Source organism: Netta rufina, assembly GCF_964035555.1.
Source record: "Netta rufina genome assembly, chromosome: 13".
In the NCBI taxonomy this organism is placed as follows: domain Eukaryota; kingdom Metazoa; phylum Chordata; class Aves; order Anseriformes; family Anatidae; genus Netta; species Netta rufina.
Genome location: NC_140136.1, coordinates 2,227,801 through 2,251,634, shown reverse-complemented (window position 1 = coordinate 2,251,634; position 23,834 = coordinate 2,227,801). Strand labels below are relative to the sequence as shown.

The window sequence follows — 23,834 nt, the reverse complement described above, 5'->3', positions numbered from 1 at the left end:
GAAAGAAAACCTCCAGTTTACCAATGACTAGATCCTGAGTACACTCAGACAGAAAGTAAAAGAATTCTCTTCCTAATTTCACATCTGCAGATGTCTCTTCTAAAACTGTTTTTAGAACCTGTCATTCTCTGGAAAAACCATTACTGATATGGTTCTGTGCACCAGAAACACAGTAAAAGACCTGGTTGATGATGCTGAAGACATACATGGTATAGTTCAACTAAGCTGTAAGGGTTTTGAAAATGTGATGAAACTAAAGATACGTCCTGCCATTTTAAATATACTACGCAGTGAAGATGTACGTATTTACACACTATTACACAGGGAATGGAGAGAGATTTTCTTGTCTTTACTCTGTAGTCACCCTAAAGTTAAGTGGGCACACTTTATATTGCCCAGGAGAAAGGCACAACTGTTGCAATCCAGCAAACGCCTGAGGTAGAGCTATTAAGGAAGCAAATGCAGGAACTTAATGGGTTAAACAAGAAGATTCAAAAGCTTTAAAATCATTAGGGTCACACTGAAAAGTGTTAAAGTGCTTTTAAAGTGAACACTTGGAATTGGAAAGCATTGATTTCGAAGTTCTGAATTTATCATTGACAAGCTAGGGTCCTGGAATCGTTCGTACTGAGTGACACCAGCAACCAGTGCTGCTTAATGGCAGAAGCGGACCAATTAAGATTGTATCGTGGGTTTACAGACAGAAGTGTCTCATCAGAAAATGAGACTGTACATTTTGTACACAAGTTCATGCACAGGCACACTGTTAAATACAGTAAAGCTTAAGAAGCCACTGAGAAAGGTGCACTAAAGAAAATCATGGCTAGTAGTATACTTCAGAGGTAGACAACGTTTGTGTCAAATGGACCAGAACTTTAGCATAAGGCTCCACAACTGGCAACTTACACAACAATTTGTGTGGTCCACAAGTAAGTTTCAACCATCATTTAACTTTGTTATCATAAGGTGCTGTAATATAACCTGGTCCCCAGTTGTCATGAAGGCAGGTATCTCTTAAGAGAAGCTTAAGACAGAACTGTGGAAAGAGTGCACTAGTGCTCTACAAGTTGCTGAAGAAAATCTTTCAGGTATTTGAATGCCACATTTTGTCCATGCTCTCCTAGCACTGAATTAGGTTTCAAAACTAAAATTTTCCCCCAAATCCCACTGAGAGAGGGCAGGGGATCAGCTGGTATCCATCCAATTTTGTTTTCCCCTGATGTGATCAATTTCCTGGGTTCCATAGGACATTTTCACGTAATTCGCTGCTCTTGCCAGTCTTGAGATACCGGCAAATTCTTTTCTCCTGATCTCTTCTCCTGGCACATTATCACCACGGAAAAGTAAAAGCTGCAAAAATCAAAAGCTTCTCCATTTGTTACAAGGTTTTGGAAAAAGGCATCTGGCTTGGGGTACAGATAGCGCAGACAGTCTGTATCATCCATATCAAACACAGGTCTTACAGTCAATGTAACAGGAACAGGCTAGATTCTGTAAGCCAGTTTTTTCCTTCTCCTCTTGTCATTCTGAGCACCAACTCTTTTTTTTTTTTTTTTTTCCTCAAAACAACAAAAAGGAAAAAGACAAAACATCTCTGTGTATGTGACTAGAGATGATAGTTCTCTTCCCAAAACTCTGAAGCAGTTCCACAAAGGAGCTTTATCAGGATTAATAGACTTCTCTCTTCTTCACACTATCTGCTTGCTAAAGTGTTTTTAGTTGGGACTATTAATTCATGCAAGTCACTGAAAGAGCTTTTGAAAAGACAGAACAATTCAGAATACAGAAAGAAGAAGAAGATCTCCTGCCTTTTTTTTCCCCTTTAACTTTCAAAATAGTTCCTCATTGATCCCTGCTTTCAAGTGAGTAAATATACTAAGAGTTTCTATCGTTTACCTAAAGAAAAGAAAAAAAATGGCACTTAGCAGAACTGAAACTAGCTAAGTGTGAAACTGCATGGCATACCCACGCTGCAAAAAAGGAAAAAATAATTACAAAGTAAAGTAAAACCTAGTTACTGCAGTCTGGACTGGCATTTCATGGGCCATCTATGGTCCGATCTGCTGGGCATGGTCCGAGTGCTGTGCTTCCATATTCAAGACATGGCTGCTTTGGAAGGATGAACGGACAGTTCGATTCATTAATGGCTGAAGAGGGCGAAAGTTGTCTACCATCCTCTTTTCTTCTTCACCATCTGAAGTAAAGAGCAGCATCCGAAACGCCTCCAGCTGAGAATGAGAAATGGCCAATTTTGTGACTTTGCTAACTGGAGAATTTTTGGAGTACATGACAACACACAGTCATTCCTGCTTGGAAATTATCAGAGGTACTATTACATTCCCATTCTGAGAAACTTTAGCATGGCCTTCTGGGACTTCTTTGTCATCTGCTGGTAAAGATTATGTCATCATCCTTATCAATGCAGAAGAGGAGCTGTGGATCATCTTTAGGCAAACTTGATTTCAAATGTGTTAGGTCTTAGAACCAATTCCCATTTGAACATTGGAACTTATGCTATCTTTAATTAAATCTCTCCCAACTTCTTAATTTGCACCCTTCCTGGAGTTCTGTTGCATATGTTGACACCCAGAAAAGAGACAATCTCAACAAGCAACAACCTGCATAGCTGTTGTTCTCAATAGTGGTTGACAACTGGGGATTAAAGTGTGCAGCAGATCAGATTTTTAATGCTCACAAAGGCAATACAACATTAAGTCAACTATACATCTTTCTATGCCATAGAAGAACGAGTGAGGAAGAGGCAAGAAAATGAGTAAAAGTTTGAATTGGAAAAAAAAGTTATGCATTCAGTTCTCCTTGCTGTCTTACAATCCTCAGTTCTTGCCATCCTGTTCCTTTATATATACACAAGCATTAAGATCACATACATGCTTATTCTTCAGGATTAAGATTTTACTTCCTAGATGGTGTAGCTGCATGCAGAAGTTCTATTAAAAAAAAGTATTTTGCCTCCTGTGATTCCACTTGCATTTCATTATTAACCAAAGTCTCAAAAAAAAAAAAAAAAAAAGAAAAGAATAAAAATAGAAAACACAGTGACAGTGCAGAGGAAACTTTCTTTCAGTGCCTCAAACCATAAAAAAAAAAAAGTAGATAGGATCATAGCTCTTTTTTACTTATTTGCAACCATCGCCAAGATTTGTTCCATGCTGTAAGGCCTTTCTATTTATTCCACTTCTTTGAACAGACAAAAAAATCCTGAAAACTACCAATAACAAATACAGTTGTCCTCCTTCTGACCATTTTTTATTCATCTCTACATCTATTTCATGCCAAGGAATAACATCACATTGTACAACAAAGTACTAAAATTAAAAACAAGAGGGCATATGATAACAATTTAGGGCTGGTGTCAGAACAGACTACTGATCATCAGCTCCTCCATTTGAACTAACTTCTGTGAATTAGCATTTGCTGAAACCTTCATCTGTTTTAAAAGGAAGTTTAATAAATGTATTTAAAAATAAATAAATCAAGGACATTACAGCCAACTACCAAGTAAACATGCCTACAAAAAGGCAAAGGAAAAAACCTAATGGGAGTTCTATCTTTGGCTGTCAGAATGGCATGTGAATGACTCAGAGCTGCCACCCTTTGGTAGCTTCAGAGCCTGCCCACGGGAAGAACAGAGAATTAGCCCTTGAAGGCTCTGCAAGACTTCTATGCCAATGCCACACTATCAGGGATATGCACAAAAGGGCAGAAGTCAGAACTTCACAAGATTTGCCCTTTCTCTTCCCTACCTACCACAAAAAGGACTGCACTATTGTAAAGAGAGCAAAATCACACATTTTTCTAGTAAATAACCTTATAAGTTTAAGGCATGGTTTCCAGTACAAGGCATTGTTCATCAGAGATCAGGCTACAACTGTTTGGGAACCTGGAAAAGCATCTTAAACTGCTTACTGCTGAGGTCTTAAGTCTTTCAGTATCTGTTTTTAAGGTCAGGATACCCCACCACACACAAATACTGGGGTGAAGCAGCTGCTGATCTCTGTGTATAAACAAAGTTACTAGTATTGGGAAGCAGCTACTTCTGTGCATCTGCAGCAGCAGACAGCTAAACAGGCATGGCATTAAATGTTAGAAAGAGATTTACCTGATTCTCATCGACCTCTATTGGCTTCTTCTTAATTATCCACGTGACTGATTCGGTAAGTGGAGGAGTAGTCAAAGAGCCCGCATAGGTCCAATAATCAGGGCACGAAGGTATCAAACAGGAGGGGTCAAAGACATCAAACTCAATAACAGTGTCCTAAATCCCAGAAAGAACTTACTTTTAAAATTTGCAATTTGAGAAAAGAAAAAGGACAGAAGACTTAAAGATCATGACAATAAGATTAAATACTGTACATGTCACATGTGCAAAATTATGTGTTGTGAATATTAGTAATAATCTACATAAAACAGTAATTTAAAACCTAAAACTTGTAACAAGTTATTAAGCTGGATTTGAGGCAGAGGCAGCTATTGAGTAAACATTTAAATATTTCTGTTCTCCACACAAGCCACTAGGAATTCAGCACAGAAAAAAAAAGGTGTGTAAAGAAGCAACAGACTGCATCTGTGTGAGAGTCAGATGCAAACATGAACATAAAAAGAATGAATGAGGGAATAAATTCAGAGAATATATGCTTAAAAGATCACAAACAATACTGGTTTTGTTTTTCCACTAAATTATTTTAGGCAGAAGGGAGAGGGAAAAGGACTAAAATTCTATTTAAACCACATCCATTATTCATGTCTCTAAGACTTTGTGCTCCCACAAGTGAGATACAGTCAGGATATAGGAGCTTCAGAACCCATGATTTCCTACACAAACATTTTACTCCTGGGGTATTTCCTGGATATAATGGCAATGCAGGGAAGGAAGATCCTGTTTATCCTGAGATAGGCTTTATCAGTTTCGCACTGAGAATAAGAAATACTGCAGTAAAGAATTTTTTTTAAAATAGAAAGTTGGATAAGAGATTCTGGGTGGGAATTTTCATTCATCATGTGAGAAAGGAAGGCGTGAAGACAGAGCAGTTATCAACTGTCCTTCCTCCTCTGCCAGACCAGGATGATATTTCCTAAGGCTTGGTGCTTAAGTCAAGTGATGAGGCTGGCAAGACAAAAGGGGCATTCAAACATTTTAAAACAAGTGTTGATGAATTGTTGGGTGACCAACATCCTTTGGAAACAAGAATCCTTTCAGAGAAGCCCACATGCAGCTCAATGAAACTAACATTTGATATTATTATTATTTTTAAAGACCTTATCCTGAGTTTACTTCAAATCCAGATGCTATAAAATACTATATTTTCCATAATGGATGTATATTTACTGATTTTTTAAGTCTCTTTTTGCACTGAACCAACTTGTTTGTCGTTCAGCTGGGTTTCCACTATATCTGAATTAAAACAAATATTTATGGCAGTAAAAACAAGCCTCACTGCAATAAATAATGGTACAGCAACTTCAACTGAGTGTGCTTGCAAGCCAGAAATATTTTTGACACGTCTTTTTTCTGTGTACTTTCAAAATGGAATCAACACCTGGAGGAACATGAACTGCTTGTGTATGAGATCAGAGAGCCACAGCACTCCCTCTCCTGGCAGAAGTCAGAACTGAGCTATGAAGATAAAATCACGTTGCCTTAGCAGAAAATTTCACAGTTTTTAAAATTTTACTAGCAGACAATATATTATCTCCTCAAAGACCAGACAAAAATCAGGAAGTCTTAACTACATAAGAAACAAACTACCACTTTACACAACACAGAAAGTTCCTTCTAAAATAAAATAAAAATAAAAAAAGAAAATAGAAAAAATGGTATCTGTTTTCACAGAAGAAGAAAGAAAGCTTCAACGAGGAGAATATTAAACACGTACATGCTCTTCTAAGGGGATACAATCTCAAGAGCACCATTTCTTAAACCAATATGTTTGGAAAGTATACAATCTCATCCTTTAAAAATAGCATTTTTCTCCAGTATATTCAATAACTTACCCTATACACCAATCAGCCCCCTTTCTGACACTTAAAGCATTTACTAGCATTTTGTTATGCCTAAACTATCATTTATGTTTAATAACCATTAACTATGTTGAATGATAAATGGTGGAATACTTGAAAACACTTACTTTGTGTTTCACTGCTGGCAAGGCATCAACCAAGGTCTGCAGCCCTTCATGATGTGCTCCTAGCTACAAAAGATGAATATGCATTACATTCTACACATCTGCCTTAATCAGAACTTTGAGACAATCAAAAAAGCCATCTAGAGGTATATTTTACTAACTGTGCTTTAACAAATTAAAACTAAGAAGGTATCATTGCAGCTTATTATACAAAGTGAAATTACCTTTAAAAACACTCCAATAACAGCTAAGCCATTGCCTTCCATCACAGCTTCTTCAAAAGTTGGGTATACAACAGCATTCCAGTGTACCAAATGCAGCTGAAATACAAATGAATGAGAAATCAGCACATGTAGACTGCACGGCAATGGTATCAAGAAATTTGATTTTTGATCTTTGCTACATTCGGTCCTGGGCAATTTGCAACACTGCAGTCAGCTACTACAGAAATCAGGGAGCACAAAAATGAAGACCAAAGTGTTATTAGAAAACAATGGTACTGCCCTTCTTTTTTGATGACTATGTATATTTTTTAATAATTTTTTTTCTTACAGGTACTTGTGATACTCCTCATGCTCTCAGAGCTCTGGCATGTATCAGATTTACAACAGGAAACCTTCCTTAGATATATCTGCTGGAAACTCTTTCCTTCACTGATTCTCTTCTTCCTTCCTACTCTTATGACATGATCTGTTCCGTCTTGCCAGTTCAGAATTTAAACTGTCAAACTCCATAGTGCTCCAGGCTCCTGACATACCCAGCTCTCCTGCTGTATTATCTAATAACTGAAAGAAGGTTTCTGAGATTTTATTAAAAATCCCAGCTGTGCTGAAGTGTGCTGCAAGTTATCATAGAATGGTACGGGTTGGAAGGGACCTTAAAGGTCATCTAATTCCAACCACCCTGCCACAGGCAGGGACGCCTTCCTGTAGTAATAATAAACCTTTATTAATAATAAACCACCTTAAGTAATAATAAATGTTTAGAAAGCATAAAACCATGTTCAGTAATAATAAGCAAAGTGGTTTTAATGTAGCAAGGATTGGAAGTTTTGGACGTCCACTAGACATCAGGTGACATGCAGTGCATTCACCTTACTGTCAAGAAGAGATCCTACACTTCACATGAACTCTTAGCTTATTGCAGTTCAGATGTAAAGCACTTAAATAACAAACAAACAAACAACACAAGATGTGAGTTTGTGCATTTTACCTCAGCATTTGCTGTCCACCAGATCTGCACCACATCAGCTGGGACCTGGGAGCTCATTAAGCAAGAACAAATACCTGTCCTGACTGTGAAGAAGTCTGCTTTGTGATCCTTTTCCCCTTTAAAAGGAGGAAAGGCAAGCAATTTGTGCCATTCCATCCTGACAGAGCTTGAATAGCAATTATGCTTTGCTGTGTGCTATTGGCTTGTCCCGCAGCTACCACTGTGGGCATTCAGGGAGAAGAAAACATTATTGAAACTTTCAGTCACGGGGCTAATGTTTACTTTAAGCCCAAGTTCTCCTCCAGAAAATTAAGTCAATATGAGCTTACTAACACAAAGGTAGATGAGCTGTAGCACCTACTAGGCTTTATCCTTAAGAGTAAGCTGCAATTCTTTACAGACACAGAGCTTTCAAGAAAGCACAATAGTTACAGACAGCCTGAGATGTAGACTTTGGTATCCACGTTAAGATTTTTCATCATACCTCTGCTGGGTAAAATTTACTGTCAACTGTGTGCTCTGAACCCCACTCGTTTATAGCTCCCCAGTGGAAGTGGAACTGCTTTAGCCTGTATTGGTTTTCCAAGGGACCTCCGACGATTACTAAAAAACAAAACAAGACATACACTAATAAATATGATTTAGAAGTGTCCAGACAAGTAGCACATTAAAGTCCCCCTTCAAATAAATTTGCTCAAAGAAAAAAAAATTGAAGCAGTTATCTTAGTGAAAGCCTCATGATTTTGTAAACACATCAATGAAAAAAAAAAAACTATGCCTGTTTTTTTCTGTGTCCTTTTTTTCCCCCCACTCATTTCCTCCTATTTGAACCAGGAATACCCAGCAAAGTCTTCCTGCTAATTATTACATCAGAGCATCTGGTAAATTAGAGACTGTAACTACTTCCAAAGGACTAATAACAAATACGTAGCTGTAAAGAACAGTTTGCTGATTTTTACTTAACTGTACAACATGCTTCAGTTTAATAGCAAACTACTGTATAAAGTACATAATCCCAACACTACTTCGGGAAAGAAGTTAATCAGTTTAACGCTAAGGAGAAAAAAATGAGAGGCATTAAAAGGCTTCCCCCCCCTTTTTTTTTTTGAATGCCAGAAGTTTTGAAATTCTAACTAGATAGTTACGCATGTTATGCAAACAAGTCATGCGTATCGACATTTTATTAAACCTCATCCACTGCTCCTGAGCTCTTAACAGAAATACAAAACTGACCATCATTAAAAAAAAATCACAGTGGAATAAGGTAACTTTCAGTGATGGGATGGAGATGACGCTCACAGCTCCAAGTCAGAATTAAGGCTTCTGTGCTCTAACACTATCAATTCCTGATTAGTCACTTGTGTGTTTGCATCTGTGCATATGTTCATGTGAATAATCACATTCACCTGAATGTTTGCTCACAAGGTGGGCACAGGCACACGTATATAGAAAATCAAGTTCTTATAGCAGGCAGTAGAAAGTGACAAGAAAGAAACAGGAACTTACAATCCCTTTATCAGCATTTTCACCTTCCATTTCCTCTCAATTTACCACAGTTTTGATAAGTTTAAGGCAAAATAGAAGATTTAAAAAAAACAAACAAAAAAATAATAGTAAGAGGAAAAAATCACATCAGCTGCTTGTTTCTTTGCAGAGGAAGCCATGCATACAGACAGGACCACATTCTGTACATACCTTCTCCACACCCTCTTTTTCATCCCGTTCTGCTCAAAAGCAAACACCCCCTTGTAGCACTACCTTCATCTTTTGCCAAAGCCTTGTTTTGCCTCATCTGAGGAGTTGGACATTTTTTGTCTATCCTGGATGCACACTTTCATCTTCTGTTTCAATTTTGTTGCTTTTTTCTTGTTTGTTCATTCATAAACTTCCTTCTCTAGATTTCTATTATTGTTAGACAGAAGCTGGCAGAAAGAAAAATGAGAAATAGCAATAGTAAAGAGAAAGGTGGCAGAGAGAGAGGCAGGCAGTTGGAAACCAGGCCATTTATACAGCAACACCCCATAACCTGTTGCTTCTATCACTTTGGAACTCTATCACTGATTTGCTCAATACCATCATCAGCCATCATCACCCTTCATTGGCTTTAATTCATTTGAGGAAGATGATGATGATGATGAAAAGGCAGCCATCCAGAAAGAGGCAGCAAGAATGCTCACATAAAGATTTACCTCAAGTGTTTAGTAGCGGAGAATAAAGCAGAAAAGATCTTTCAGAGCTGTGATGCACTCTGAATACTCAGCCTCTAAAAGGCCTCCCTCTAATTGACAGTCTCAATACTCTTATGCTTGCATTTTTTGTCACAAATACTGTTCCTGTGTATTTAAATATTGCACGTTTCTTAATCTCCTGCTGGCAACTCCCCTCTAGTACTTCAATTCTTGCAGAGAAAAATGACTTTGTTATCCACGGAACTGCAAACCATTACACTTTTCAGGAATGCATCAACAGATAGCAGGGTATGGCTGTATAAAGTGAAAGACTTAAATTAAAAGCAAAACAGAGCTAAAATGAGTAAGCAAAAATCACTGATGAGCTTGTTAGTGCATCTCCATCTTAATCTCTCCTCTGACTAATGCACTTGAAGTTTACATTGTAAAAACAGATGGCTTCTTCATTACTTATCATAGCCCTCAAATGAACAAGGGTGAGAATACTTCCTGGGTGCACAGCTATAAATAAAAATCAATAAAAAAGATAAAAACAAGAACACTTTTCACAAGTCCCTGAAAGGTCCATGCATTCTACCACTACTGCTTTTGCTGCATTGTTTTTATCAGCCTCTGCCCAAATATCAACCAAAAATACTGACATTAGGGACACAGCATTTGTCCATTAGCACACTGAAAGCATCCTTCCCCAGAACAATGCAAAATCCCGTAAGAAGTTTTAGTATCTCTCATGGTAAGCAGTCATCATCTTAAACATAAATACCTCTGGACAAACAGGTTCAGTTTTGCCCAGGGTCCCACAATTCTTCCCTCCAAGACAAGCTGAATAATTGACATGAATCATGTGTTTCTCAATATCCCTGACCAACCACTACCACTTCACCTACCGTTACAAAATATCCTCTTTATGTATAATAGTAACATACTTCAGTAAACAAGTTTCAAAAGGAACAATCTGCCAGCAAACTGGAATTTGGTAACAATATCTTGATTTTAAATCACTTAATTCTACCGAGCATTAAAAAGAAATTAGCTGCTCAGGTCAGAGTGCTTATTCAAAACAAATTGCTGGAATGCATAATTGGATTTTACATGCACAGACTTATGCTTAGACTATAGCAACAGGAACACTTGCACCTGCTCCCTGTGGTCACAGCTCAGTATTATTTAAACCTACAAAAGCTTATTGAGATAAGGATGTATGCTTTCCAAGTGAAAGTCATTTTGCTACTAGTTATTTCACATGCATTAAGTATATCTGTTAACATTGCAAAAGAGATAAGTGGCAGATTACTTTAATAAAGCTGAATGATGGAACCTCATTTAAAATTAAGTAGATACACACATATATGACTGAAGATTGACTCATGTAAGCAAAGCTGTGTTATTACAAGACCTTATCAAAAGGCTGGGCATTAGGGCTTGTGTAGTAAGAATAAATTTCACCCTACAACAGGATCTGTGCACAACAGCCATGGTAATAAACACACAGTAAAAGTTAGACACAGAACTTCTGTATTACAGTTCCCATCACTGTAAACCTGTGTTTAGCTAAAGCTTTCTACCATTTTCAACATTTGTGATGTTGTTATTGAACCCAAGGCTTTACAGCATGCAAAGATTTCTCCACTTGAAGCATTAACAACACATTAAATAGATCTGAGTTTTGCTTACTTGATCTATCAGTAGAATCATCAAACTCAACCAGAAATGAATACCCGTTGTTCCAGATGTGAAGACACGTTGTTGGGTCGTAGCTGATTTTCAGAGGCTTCAGAAAGGGGTCATAAACGCTATCTCTCCACTGGATGTTGATAGGAGACTGTCGACTGCCCCCAGGAATTGAAAGTGGACTCTGCCAAAGTGGATGCACTGGAAGATAATGAAGAGAATCAAGTCAGCCTCTAACGCACAATTCCAGAATTTAAGACTAAACACTTCAGAATTTTTGGCAAGAAAAGGTGGTTTGGCATATTGGCTCCAAGGGATTAATTCAAGTCAACTGATGCATATGAAAGTTAAAAAAGAAAAAAAAAAATAAGGAAAGAAAAACATGCCAGTTGTGTGACTCAGAGCTACACAGGGAAGTGCCTTAGTTCGACTTAGATCTTAGTATCTGGGGTGACACCTTTTCCATTTGCAAAATGCTCTTCGAAGAAGTTGTCCCCTTTATTTGTCAGAAAATTGTTCTCTTATTACAAATGGGCTTTAAGGTAGCTTCTGCTTTATAACTTTGCCAGAGCCTCACCACACTGCTTCAGCTTTCTTCACACACCACTGCCATTAACCTACGTCAGAGGGCACCAGCCAGGATGACTCCTACAACGCAGAAATACTCCTGTGAAGGTGCCAGTCCCTCGCCTACGTACCCGTGCTCAGGGGTTACAGCAGTGCTGAGGGTGCCGTGCTCCTGAAGCACCCACAGCAATATTGAGTAAGAGCTTCTTACGCAGTTGGGATCTAAAGCTGATCTCGACACCAGGAAAATGCTAAACTACCAGTTTTGGGGTCAGCTTGGGCTTTTCAAGCTTTCACGAGCAGGGTAGACACATTTACGTGGTTTCCTTGGGACTTTATTCAGCTTAAAAACACAACCGAGCGCTATGTGGATTTGGGGAGCACTTGTTCACCTGCAACCCCCAGACACTGATGTCCCACAGAGGTTTTTGTGCCTTATCCATCCTCCGACCCCAAAATACCATGGCTCCAAAGCACTGTGCTGCTGGCCACTTCAACACAGCCGCTTTATGGCCCTTTACAAGGTGAAAAAATTACCTTAAACTGAACTTTTTATCAAACCACTCACTTTATCAAACCACTCACTGGCTCCTTCAACAAGTGGCAAACTTTATCGGCCTGCACAAGGTCACCGCACGCAGGTAAGGCAGCGGCGGGGGACCAAAATATCCTCCCAGAGCACCACAGCCGCCTCCTGTCACCATCACTGCCATTTCCTGATGCTTCAACGCAGGAAGCGGAGACAAAGCGAGGCTAAACTTTTTGCGAGGAGAAACCCTGAGGGGCCCGGGGACGGCCGGGAGGGGGGAACGGGCGCTGCCCGCCCGCCCGGGGAGCCCTCAGCCGGGCTGCGGGAGGGCAGGGGCGGCACGGAGAGGGGCAAGGAACCGGGCAGGGACAGCGAAGGGGCTCGGGGTTGAGCCCTGCTCTCTTCAGGCAAGGGAGTAAGGGGCGCCCGTGCCTCCCATGAGGGAGGGCGGCGGCACTCACTCACGGGCGTTCCGCAGGCGGTAGGAGCAGCAGGCACCCAAGCTGCACCGTCGCGTCCCCCGCCACGAAGCGGCGGCCCCCAGGGCTCGGCGTAGCAGCGGCAGCATCGCTCGGCACCACACAAAACCGTACAGAACCGTAAAGAACCGCCCGGCACCCCGCCGATCGCCGCCACCGCCCTGCCCGGCACGGAGCGGCCCCTTCCGGCACGGCCCCGCGCCCCGCCCGCCGCCATGGCGCCCTCAGCGCCACCCGCTGCCCCTGAGGCGAAGCCAAGCGGGGAAAGCGGCATCTGCAGGGCCGGGACTTTTTTAATACTGGGTTTTTACATGAGTTGTGTCTTGGGGTAGTGCTAGAGAAGACACTGTGGTTCCCTGTGGGTGCGTGTTAGCCATATGGTCAAGCTAACCCATGTGTGTGACTCGTCCAAAACATGTATTTCCTCTGAGGTAAAAACTGCGAGGGCTTGCGTACACGCCTTAGGATATTAGCAAATAGCCTTATTTAGTTAGTTTTGCGCCAGTTGCAGGCTTCGGTTTCTTCCAGCTGAAGGCAGGAAGGCCTCCAGCCTGATCCCTCTCCCACAGATGGAGCCCTGTGGTGCCATCCCACATCATGCATTGAAAAGTTAACATTATGGCCACTTCACCTACCTGTATGCGCCCCAAAAGCTAAAAGTCAAAATACGCCTGCTAGAGGGATTGTCAGCAGGGCCAATTCGTCTAGCATTTGTCTGAAACTGCCTGAGGCAGGCCTTAGATAAAATGTTAGTTAAAACCTTGGTTAATTCATGCACCTTTTCTCTATTACAGCTACCAGTGGGCACACAAAGCAAACAAGAGAAGTCCACAGAAAGCTGATAGCGTTGGTGATAGCACAGGGATTACGTAAGTGTTACGATTTTGGCTGGGTCCACTGGGCAGGCAGGAGCAGAATGCTCAACTCGACATCTTACCACTTGCTTTGAATCATATTTACTTGTTAGTCTATTAAAAACATTTTGCAAATCTTATTTACCTTTTGGAGATTGCAATACCGTGTAAGAAGTCTCCATTGCATCCACACTACAGTATTTATAAAACACCCCTGAACTGAGTAAAAAGAGGTCAAAATCTGGCAAGCGATTTGCTTTGAATGGCTACGTGATCACACGACCTGTCATCGGGAGATGAATAATGACAAGCAATGTGATCATATACAAGTATTCAGATCTTTTGAATCTGGGTTTGAAGCTCATTTTACTTCCACCCACATCTAGGTACGCTTTCTGTTAAGTGCAGTATTTTTTTATATTTTTTTTTTAGTATTCAGTTGCAAACACAGCGAATTCTTCATTTGTCTGTCAATGCTTTTCAGGATGGCTAAGCTTATTACCATCCACACACAGCTTCTTCCTACAACTTAAAAAGAAGAGATAGGTACTTGATAAAATTGAAAACAGTTGCTGGTCCTAAAGGTCATTATTCATTCAGGCTTAATAACAGCTCAGTAGTTTTATGCTTATGCCCTTGTATTCAGCACAGGTCAGATGCGTTCATTGCTGAAGCTGCTTATGAGCAGCAGTTAGCTTCTGGTTGTGAGGACAGCCCACATGAGCTTCATATTTCACTGCAGCAGGGAACACTGTAAAAGCTTCAGAAATTTTAATACTGGGTATAAACAAGAGATACGCCTTTATTCTTATCTGTTAACAGAACAAGCTTGTCATTTCTTCACGTTCCATTCTTCTGTGACGTGTCCTTGAATCGCAGTTAACATTCTTGGGCCACTTAAAAGTCATGTCTAACATATTAACTAATTTATTTATACTCTATATCAGTATAGATGCTTATTGTTGCAGAAACCATAACCTGATTTCTGTGTAACTATCACTTTTATGTATGGGAAAAGCAATTAAAAATAAGCCTAAAACTGCACTAGTCTGCTTTACACAGTGTCTTTAAGATTACCAAACTTTGTCAAGCTTTTTGAGGATTTGATCCTGCAAGGTCTTGAAAATATAAAAAAATAGTATAGAGCTACTAAGCTGAGCAGAGTGAGTCAGTTCTTGTGGGTTGAACAACACAGCCAAAGGAAAACTCTCATAGCATAGGCGTGCAAGAAACAATTGGCTGTTCAGCTGCAAAACTAAGAAGAAATAACTTTGCCCCACAACACTTTTGTTTCCCTTCTGAATCATCCACAAATGCTGCATCCAGTTTACATGTGCATGCTACTTCTGAGTATAAATTTCAGTAAAGCCTGAACATTTAATAAAAAAAAATAAATCTCTAGGGGGTTGAAGAAAACCCTTCAAAATACAAGCTCAGTGGCAGAGAGGTGCTATTTGTTTTGGAAACTACAGACAAAAGCAATAACTAGGTGCAAAAAGAAACATAAGCCCTAAACCGTGTTCCCAGCACTCAGGAAGAATGGCCAAAATCATCTTTTCTAGACTGTTTCAGAAACAGAACTTTTCCTTGGCAGCGTCCCAGTTATGGGAGGTGTTTTATGCCAGACAGGCATGGCTGTCATGCAGCAAGCTAGAGAACAACAGCAGCCAGAATTGCAATATGTTTCTTTTGTTCTTATGTGTTCCAAAATTGTTGTTTCTGGACCACCTGGGAGGCTTCATCTATGCCCTCTCTTGTTCCTGAACTGAGCATGCTGTCTGCATAAGAGGAACCCAACAACCAGAAATTTGTCAATTAGCCTATGGGATGAGTTAAAGTGATATAGAAGCACTGTGGAAAGCAAAATAAAAATCTTATCTAATAGGTCTGTTTTAAATGGGCAAATGTAAATGCAATGTGAGAATTAAGATAGCGTGCAGTTTGTACTTCAAGCGCGCCTCATGTATCATCAGCTCATTGAGGAAGGGTCTTGTCTGTTATTTACTTTTGTTACGTGCATATCTATGGTAGTGTCAGAACAGTTACAGTAAATACTGCATATAAAAATGACCAAGATGCGAGTCACCCATGAAGAGAGGTCTATTACAAACAGATTTTTTTTAACCTTTCAAGCCAGACACAGTGATGTTCCATTTAATTTTACAGTATTTGAAGGCTTCTTATATTTGCATTGTTCTTTTTTCCTACCTTTCCCAGTTGAGGCAGATACAATGGCACTGTTTGGATGGCTCTGTACTTTGAAATGTTTTCTGTAATTATTTGCTGCTATAGATACTTCAACAGATTTTTTTTTTTTTGAATAATCATTAGAAAGTTCACTTAGCATTGATGCAAGTATCAGAAGTTTCAGAGTGGGAGTAAATATCCAGATTAAAATAGAGGTTGTGTATATTACTGGGTTGTTATAATTTATAACATGATTTCCAAGAAGGCATCTTGAAGGTGACAGCTCTGTGGTAAAAATCCAGAATAAGTTCAGTTAAATGAAAGGAATTACTGCCAATTTACACTACTGTGAACTTGATTTAAAGAAACAAAGCATTTTTTGATGGTTTACTAAATCTAGATTGGCAAAGCCAAAATAGCGTACAGTTATTTGAAATTCCCTCAAGTATTGTGGGGAGGAGAGAGTTGTCGCATATGGGATATAAAATTAGAAGAAAGAGTACCAAAACTTATTCAGGTAGCTGTCAAGAATGAGGGATAAAGTGACTCAGCGTTAGTGGGTTTTATTCTTTAAGGTTTTCATCATTAAAAAGGAAAAAAGGGGAAGAGAAAAAAAAAAAAAAGAGCTGTTGAATGAAGCGCTTTGTTCATATAGGGGCTTTCAAACAAGCTTCACCCTGCTCTGAAGTAGAACAGGGAGGTCAGGACTGTGGGGGCAGTTGGGAAACCGCACCCACTTGAAGGAAATGTGTTTTTGTCCTAAATCGAGCAGCCGTGCTTTCCATAGCAACACATTCTGAATTAGAAAAATAAAAACAAACATTACTGAAACTTAGTAAAGAACCATATAAACTTTAAAGGACCATGGCTCTGCTTCAGCCACTTGGATTGAATATTACAGAGGAAATCCAAGATAGGTTGATTTCTTTGAGGCTTTTTAGTATGAATCAAGATTTTGGATGATAACAGCCATGGTTGGCTGTGGTTCATCATGACAAGGTGTTGAAAGTTCTGCTGAATTGATGTCAGAGTTGGACTGTGATGTAGGCCAGTTTATTGATAAACAGTCCAATGCTTTTTATCAAGCGGATGCAACTGACAGAGTACTCTAAGCTCAACAGGAAAGCAGCAGCAGATTGTGAAATGCTGAGCTTTTCTCTGCTTCCAGAATGTTTGGCTGAGATAGGAGCCTGGATGAGAAGGCAGTGGCTGAGGCTAAGTCCAGATAAGAAGAAGGTAATTTCAGTTGGCAAGGTAAAGCAAATAGGGGCTTTATCTTTTCCGTATAAAAACATTTGCTAAAATTATGCAGGCAGGCTTAGAAGGTACCTCATGGACAATTCGCGTCTGGTTACTGCAATTGGACGTGCAGTCCTGGAGATGGCACACCTGGATCGTGTGTCGCTGCTGTCTGTGGGCATTTAAAAATGAATGGAAGGATTCTGCTTTTCTTGTACCTTCTTCTCAAAGGATAGGAAAGAAAAAAGCCTTTCAGTTCTGCTCTGGCAATAAATATTAGGATGAGGGTGTACTCCATAGCCTTAAAATCCTTACGGAGAACATTTCCAGCAACTCCTTGTCTATTTTGTTAAAAGGTGTCTGAAACTACTACTTCCATCTATCGTTAGCAGATATCACAGAGCTTACTACAGGCATCCACGCAGTATTCCACATCATTAGAAACTGTTACATATATCCTTCGATCTCAGAATTGCTTCTACAGTTCTTTCCCAGTGAATTGCAGAAAAATAGTGTTTTACTCGTGGGGTCACAATGGGAATCCAGAAGAGGCATGGGGAAGTATCAGTCTTTGCATTGTTTTCTGTATTATTTGTTGTCATAGCAGAAGTCTGAGCTATCACCACACAGCTTTTTCCTGTGAGTGGGAAGGGTAGGGGGGGAAGGTAAAAGATGAAATTCAGAAAATGGTAGTGAAAATGACGAACTTCATAACAAAGACTTTAAGAGCTCAGTAGCCTAGTTTTACCAGGCTTCAGAACATGGACCATTTTTTCCAAGTCTTTGCTGCTGAACGGGCTGTTTATGCTGTCATCTGTGCAGAGCTGAATGTAATTGAATGTGCTTTTTGCTTTCAGCGCATGTTATGCACGGGGTCTAGCCACCAGATGGAGGAACCCACAGGCTGGCTTATTCAGAGCTAGCATCTATTCACTGGCAGCTGAAACCAACCATTCTAAAGATGGTGTTTTTCTGAATCGGTTTGTTTTGGCATTTCCTGCATGAATGTCATGGAATAGAGAAAGATTTAAGTAATCAATAGCATCTGTCTTAAACTGAAGAGGAATGTGAGTAAAAACAGTTAGCATTTGTAGTTAATTTAATCAGTAGTGGTCTTGTGATCGAACGGCCTTGTATGAGCTCTTCCTGGAACGTTTGGTTGCACAAATTGAGTTTTGATTTCTCAGTGCAGTTCCCAACAGACCAGTATTCACAGGAAAAAAACACGGCATCATTTAGCCCCTTATTGGGGACTGATGGACCATGGATAACCCCTGAAATAATGAGTTTCTCCATCACATGGCAAGACAGAGATCTCAGCCCTTCTCCACTTTGCCTTCTTACTTCACCAAAGGATTTCAAATAATTTTCCTAGAATAATACTTTTACCAATTAAAGAGAAATGTCACACTAACAGTAATTAAGTTTTGAAGTTTTAAATTCTATAGGCCTTAAGGTTTTGTGGTATATTAATACCGAACAAGTAGGAAAGTGAGGAACTCTGCATAGGGATTCTGTGCTGCTGATTTTTAGGTTTCATTACTGTTTTAATGAAGGGTCTGGATTTATATTTTCTGTATGGCTTCTGCAATTGGAAGCCATTGGACTTGCAGTCTTACATACAGTTGTATAGGCTTCTAATTAGAACATCTAATCTGAACTCACTAGAAAAGCTGCTACTGCATACACCTAGTTAATACACTTAATCTGAATTTTGTAAAAAAGCGCCTGTTTTGTAAGGCTGAAACACTGTTTTTATAAATATTACTGTGGGACTTTTCTTTGACTAGATGAATGTCTTCATTTTTCATTATTAATGAAAAACAAGTTTCTAAACATGCCTGTAAGTGGAAAAAACTGATAACAGAGAAACTTTAAGAAGCCTTTGTTATTGTATTACTAAGAAAGTACTCTAAACAGGTCAGAAAAGGAAAAAATACTGTCATGGTTGCATAAGTGATTTAAGTTTTGCATTAAGAACATGTTAATGCTACTTTCTTGTGGACACTTCACTAGCAACAAAATCTAATGCTAATCTTGCTTCTAGAATTGGGCATCTACAGATTTTAAAGGTACTTTTTTAATGAAGGTGAAAATGCTATATTATGTTACTTGATTGAATACCCATTTTGTATTATATTTTCAGAATAAAACATGCATTTTCTGTTCTGATTAGTAAAAAAGGGAAAATTTAGACTGAGAACTCAGACAAATATCGTATAAATTCTATAGTTATAAAAACTGCTCTAAATTATTTCCTGTGAGTGATAGAGAAACTTGCATGCTATATCTTACATACAGCTTCCATGTCTGGGAATGTATACGCAGTGCACAGCGTACTAGGCAGCTAATCTATCAGTATTTCTGAAATGCTGGTCACTTTGTGGCAGAAAGTATTGTGGTGTCACCTTCCAAAATGTCCTTACAAGTGTAGAGCTGTTAAACGCTGACAGTTATTGAAAATTTCTTGTAACTATCAGGAGAAACAAAGCCTTGTGCTAGTCTCCATACTGCTTTGCATTATAGCTGCCACGTAAGATAAAATCAGCTGTTTTCTCATTAAGTAAATACAAGTTTTATTGTTTGATAAATTTAAATAGAGGAAAATCACACTGCAGTTTTCAAGGAGGAATATGGCTATTCTTTGAAAAAAGTAAGCTAAATATTTTTGCAGAGGAAAAATAGTGGATACAAAGGGATTTCTTAGATGTAAAACGTTAATCTGTACTATTGCTCCAGCTGCCATTATCTTCACACGACTGAGTAGAGATGTAATCCCTGGCTGGCCTCACCACAAGTCATATCTGAAGATAAGTTAATCAGCTTTTTAAACAACTAAGCCTTTGACATCTTAGTTTATGCACATATTGCACCTCAGTAAGTCATTCACTGTAGGTCTCCTAGACACCAAATTTCAAGGGCTTTGTGGTTTGTACTTCTGTAGGGCCTTATTTTCAAAACTGAACATTGTAGTGTCTATCAAAGTCACCCAGAGTCTGTATAATTACAGATTTCATTGGAGCCAGTCAAAACCTTGCATGACAAAATTGTTTTTAAGTCTATTTAAAAAAGTAAGGTATTTCTATCTCTAGTTTCTCTCCTTCTGTTCATTTTTTTTTCCTTTAATCTCTCAGTCACATTCCCAAATTTCCCTTTTTAGTTATGTGACGAAAGAGCAACAATCACATTTATCTTTGTACCTCTGCATCTCTCTTATACACGTAATAAAATGAAATACTTACACGCATCATTCCTGTCTTTATGAGTGCAGGTAGCCAGGCTGCAGAGTCGTGCTGGTGGACTCCAGAGAGTTTTCAGCTGCTTGTATAAATGCACCAGAGTATTTGTCTTCACGTTATTCATTATTATCACCTTGGCACTTGAAAACTTTGTCTAATCAAACAGCCAGAGGAGTGTTCTGGAGTCTAGCAACCTATCAACACAGAGAAAAAAAATGCTGTGGACATACAGCTTCAAGGGATCTCCAGGCCTATTTATAAAAAAAAAAATGAGAGCACCCCTTTCTGGTTGGAGAGAGGGAGCTAACCAAACAGTTAATTTTCAACTTCTCCCTGGAGTGGCTTTTTTCATTGGCTCTAATTTAGTTGGAGGCTGGGCTAGTTGGTAATTATTTGTGCACTTTCCAGGCTTTCTCTCATGTGGCTCCAAGAATACCAAAGGGTCACAAAACCCACTCTTTTGTATGCAAGGAGAGATTTCTTATCACTTCTTTACCCATACGTTCTTTCAAATGCTGATAGCTAACAGTTGCTATCATTGACAGCTGTGATCTGAGGAGCGATGACCGCTCAAGCTGAGGAATTTGCAGAAATCTCGTAGATAAAAAGCCTCCTCCAGCAGAACAGGCGGAGCAGCCTCCCACAGAAAAGCATTTCAGCTCCTATTGCACCATCAAGGTGAAGAAACTCCTGAACTATAAGGTGTCCCATAAGAAGGATCATTTCTTAGAGGTTAGAAGCAGGAACAGACCCAAGGAGCCATCGTTACCCACTCACTTTAACTCTGTAGATTTTTTAGATCTTTGATCTCTGTAGCTCTTTAGTGCTGTATTTAAATTACTCCCACTTTCTTTGGGATGTTTCTGTCACCAGACTGGCCTTCCTGCCCTAACTGCAGACCAAGCAATTCATTTTCCATGGACTTCTTTGCAGTGTTACAGATTATTGTAGGCCCCACAGGATTAAGATGGAAAGACATCAGAAAAGGGTGCCTGGGCACACCAGGGAACGAGAGGCATCCCTCTGAGCTAAGAGTGACCGCAGCACAGTCGGTGCCCTCACCAGCTGGATGCCATCCCATAGGGGCTGACTGCAGCAGGCAGAGCTGGGCACAGCTCAGTGTCCATCAGCAGTCCCAAACGCAGCAAGCAGCAGGTCCAAGGTCCAACCTGAGAGCCTGGACAGGAGCAAAAGGAGACAGGGCCAAATGCAAGCAACGACAGGGGGCCGAAGTCCTTCTTAGAGACAGGGCCAAAGGCAAGCCTGAAGACAAGCAACACCAAGCCTGACCCCCGCAACAAAGCTGAAAGGGCTGAGCCTGAGCTTAAAGGGGCTCCCGGGCCATGGGTGGGAGCGTGGTGGAGGCTCCTGGTGAGCCTCATCAAGGCCATTAAGACTTATAATTGGCAACCTCAGCCTCAGGCTTTGTAAGGCCTTTAATAATTCTTACATAAGTATTTGTAAAATTCATGTGGTCATTTTCTTCCGTTAAGCACGTTGGAATGCACATTGTGAAAGCTGCAGAAGCTATCAGGGACAGAGCAGGCAGAAATGAAAAAAAGAGACTGTTGACATTCTGACATAAATCAGGCCTTTCTTAATCCATACAATGACATGTAAATAATTTTTCAATAGGTGTTTTTACATAACAAATACTGGTATTTTGAATTAGAAACTTATTTGCTCATTGACATTTTCATTAAATACATGTGTATCTATCATTTCTTACTGCCCAGTGAGTAAGTGCAAGGCTCAGGCTTAGGCAATCCTCTTTAGTATCCTAAAGTGGCAGGCTGTGTTAGTTACTACTCCAACACCAGCTATGTCGGAGAGTCTTTCTTAATGGTTGTTGTTTATTACTTCAGCTGCCTGCTTCAGGGTGTCTTAAGAGCAAGCCATTGTTAGCCAAGGGTTCTGCCTGCAAAAAAAAAAAAAAAAGGGCAAAATCAGCCTTCTGGTTTTCTCATAATTGTGGATAATCACATACCTGGAGTGTAACTGGATACAATGGAAATGTACATACTTCATTTTCGCAGAAATTGGAGAAGTGAAAATTGAGAAATTTCTTGCTGTCACTACCCATCCGACTTTACTGTAAGGGCCTTCAGACTGGACAGACAGGATCAATATTTGTTTTCTTTCTGATGTTTACTCGAGGGTTGCCAGTATGTACATTCTGTATTCATTTAATTCTGCACAACCTTATCAACATTTTGATTCCACTGAAGAACTATTCAAATCACTCTAAATCAACAGCTTTCTTTCCTGAAAGAAAAGCGGCCGATGCACTTTATGTACTTTATTATTTACAGCTGTTTCTGTGAAGCCCCAAGCTCAGTTCAGAACCAGCAGGGAGCAAAAATTTGTTGCTTTTAGGACAAGGATTATGGAAGTTAAGTGCAGCCACTGGGGAGAAACGTGTTCTCCTTGCTGAAGTGCAAAGCCTAGACAGCTCAGAGTATAAACAGATGTGAGCACATTAACAAAGTGAAGGGAAGCCGTTACACCTGAGATGTTCTGCTCTTCTTCCCATCTTTCAATTCCAGACTTTGGCTTTGCTTCTTGGCCTCATGGCACTTAGTTCCCCTTTCACAGGAGTCCATATTACAATATATTTTATCTTTATGCCCAGCGTGCTGTCTCTGCACCATTTGGAATTCAGACTTCAGAGAAGACAGAGGAAAAAATCTCTTCATTTCCTGATCCATAGAATATTTCAGCCATAGTTTCTGAAGAAATCTGTTTCTCCTGGCATTATGCTTGCAGGGGTGTTCCTGTGCTAATATTGCCTTACTTGCAACATTGGCAAGCCAAACCCAAAAATTCCAGGGAAAAAAAATAGGCTTACAATTTTACTATAGTTAGAAAGCTACAAAGTGATTTCATAATTAACATTTTCCTCATGTAGTTATTGTTTTATAACAGCTGACAGGATGATCAATCAAAGAGTAGGAAGCTGCGAGGTGTCCGTGGGAAACCTTTGCAGTGGCTAAAAATATCACCTGGGGTAGCTGTGAGCAGTCAGATCGTTTCTCTGTGGGCTTTAACACTCGTTTCTCTGTGGATTGGCACGCGCTTCCCATGGGTTACATATTACTTCAGCCTAAGGAGAGCTTTTCTTTCATGTCCAGAACTTGCTAGAACTTTTGTTGATGTGATTGATTCCTCTGGCCCCCTAACCACCTCTGCTCCATACAGCTTTTTGTTCTCTCTCTTGCAACAGGAGCCCCAAAATGGACAGAGCATTCCACACGTGTTCTCACAAGTGCTTAGGAGAGGGGGAATGGTCACTTGTCTTGATGTGCTGGCCATGCTCTTTCTAACACAACCCTCTGAGCTGTTAATCTTCAGCACCACGAGGTGCGTTGCTGATGCATGCTCAGCCTGGCTGACAGGATCCACAGTGCTTCTCTCCAGAGCTTCTCAGTCCCTAGGTTGTGCTGAGGCATAGGAATACACCAGCCCAAATGCCAGATTTTGCATTTGTCTCTGTTACAACTCCTGAGCCCATCTGGCTCGTTGGGA

At 40.0% G+C, this 23,834-nt stretch overlaps 1 protein-coding gene across 1 annotated transcript; it reads right to left on the bottom strand.

Moving 5' to 3' along the window:
* Positions 1–1,845: 1,845 nt before the first annotated feature.
* Positions 1,846–20,433, bottom strand: CA5A (carbonic anhydrase 5A; the record flags this gene model as incomplete). Its single annotated transcript, XM_084294945.1, has 7 exons — positions 1,846–2,228; positions 4,121–4,276; positions 6,147–6,209; positions 6,368–6,463; positions 7,840–7,958; positions 11,219–11,416; positions 20,313–20,433. The coding sequence occupies 7 exons, from the start codon at positions 20,431–20,433 to the stop codon at positions 2,049–2,051; spliced, it is 933 nt and encodes a 310-aa protein (XP_084151071.1). The 3' UTR covers positions 1,846–2,048.
* Between the last annotated feature and the right edge of the window lie 3,401 nt (positions 20,434–23,834).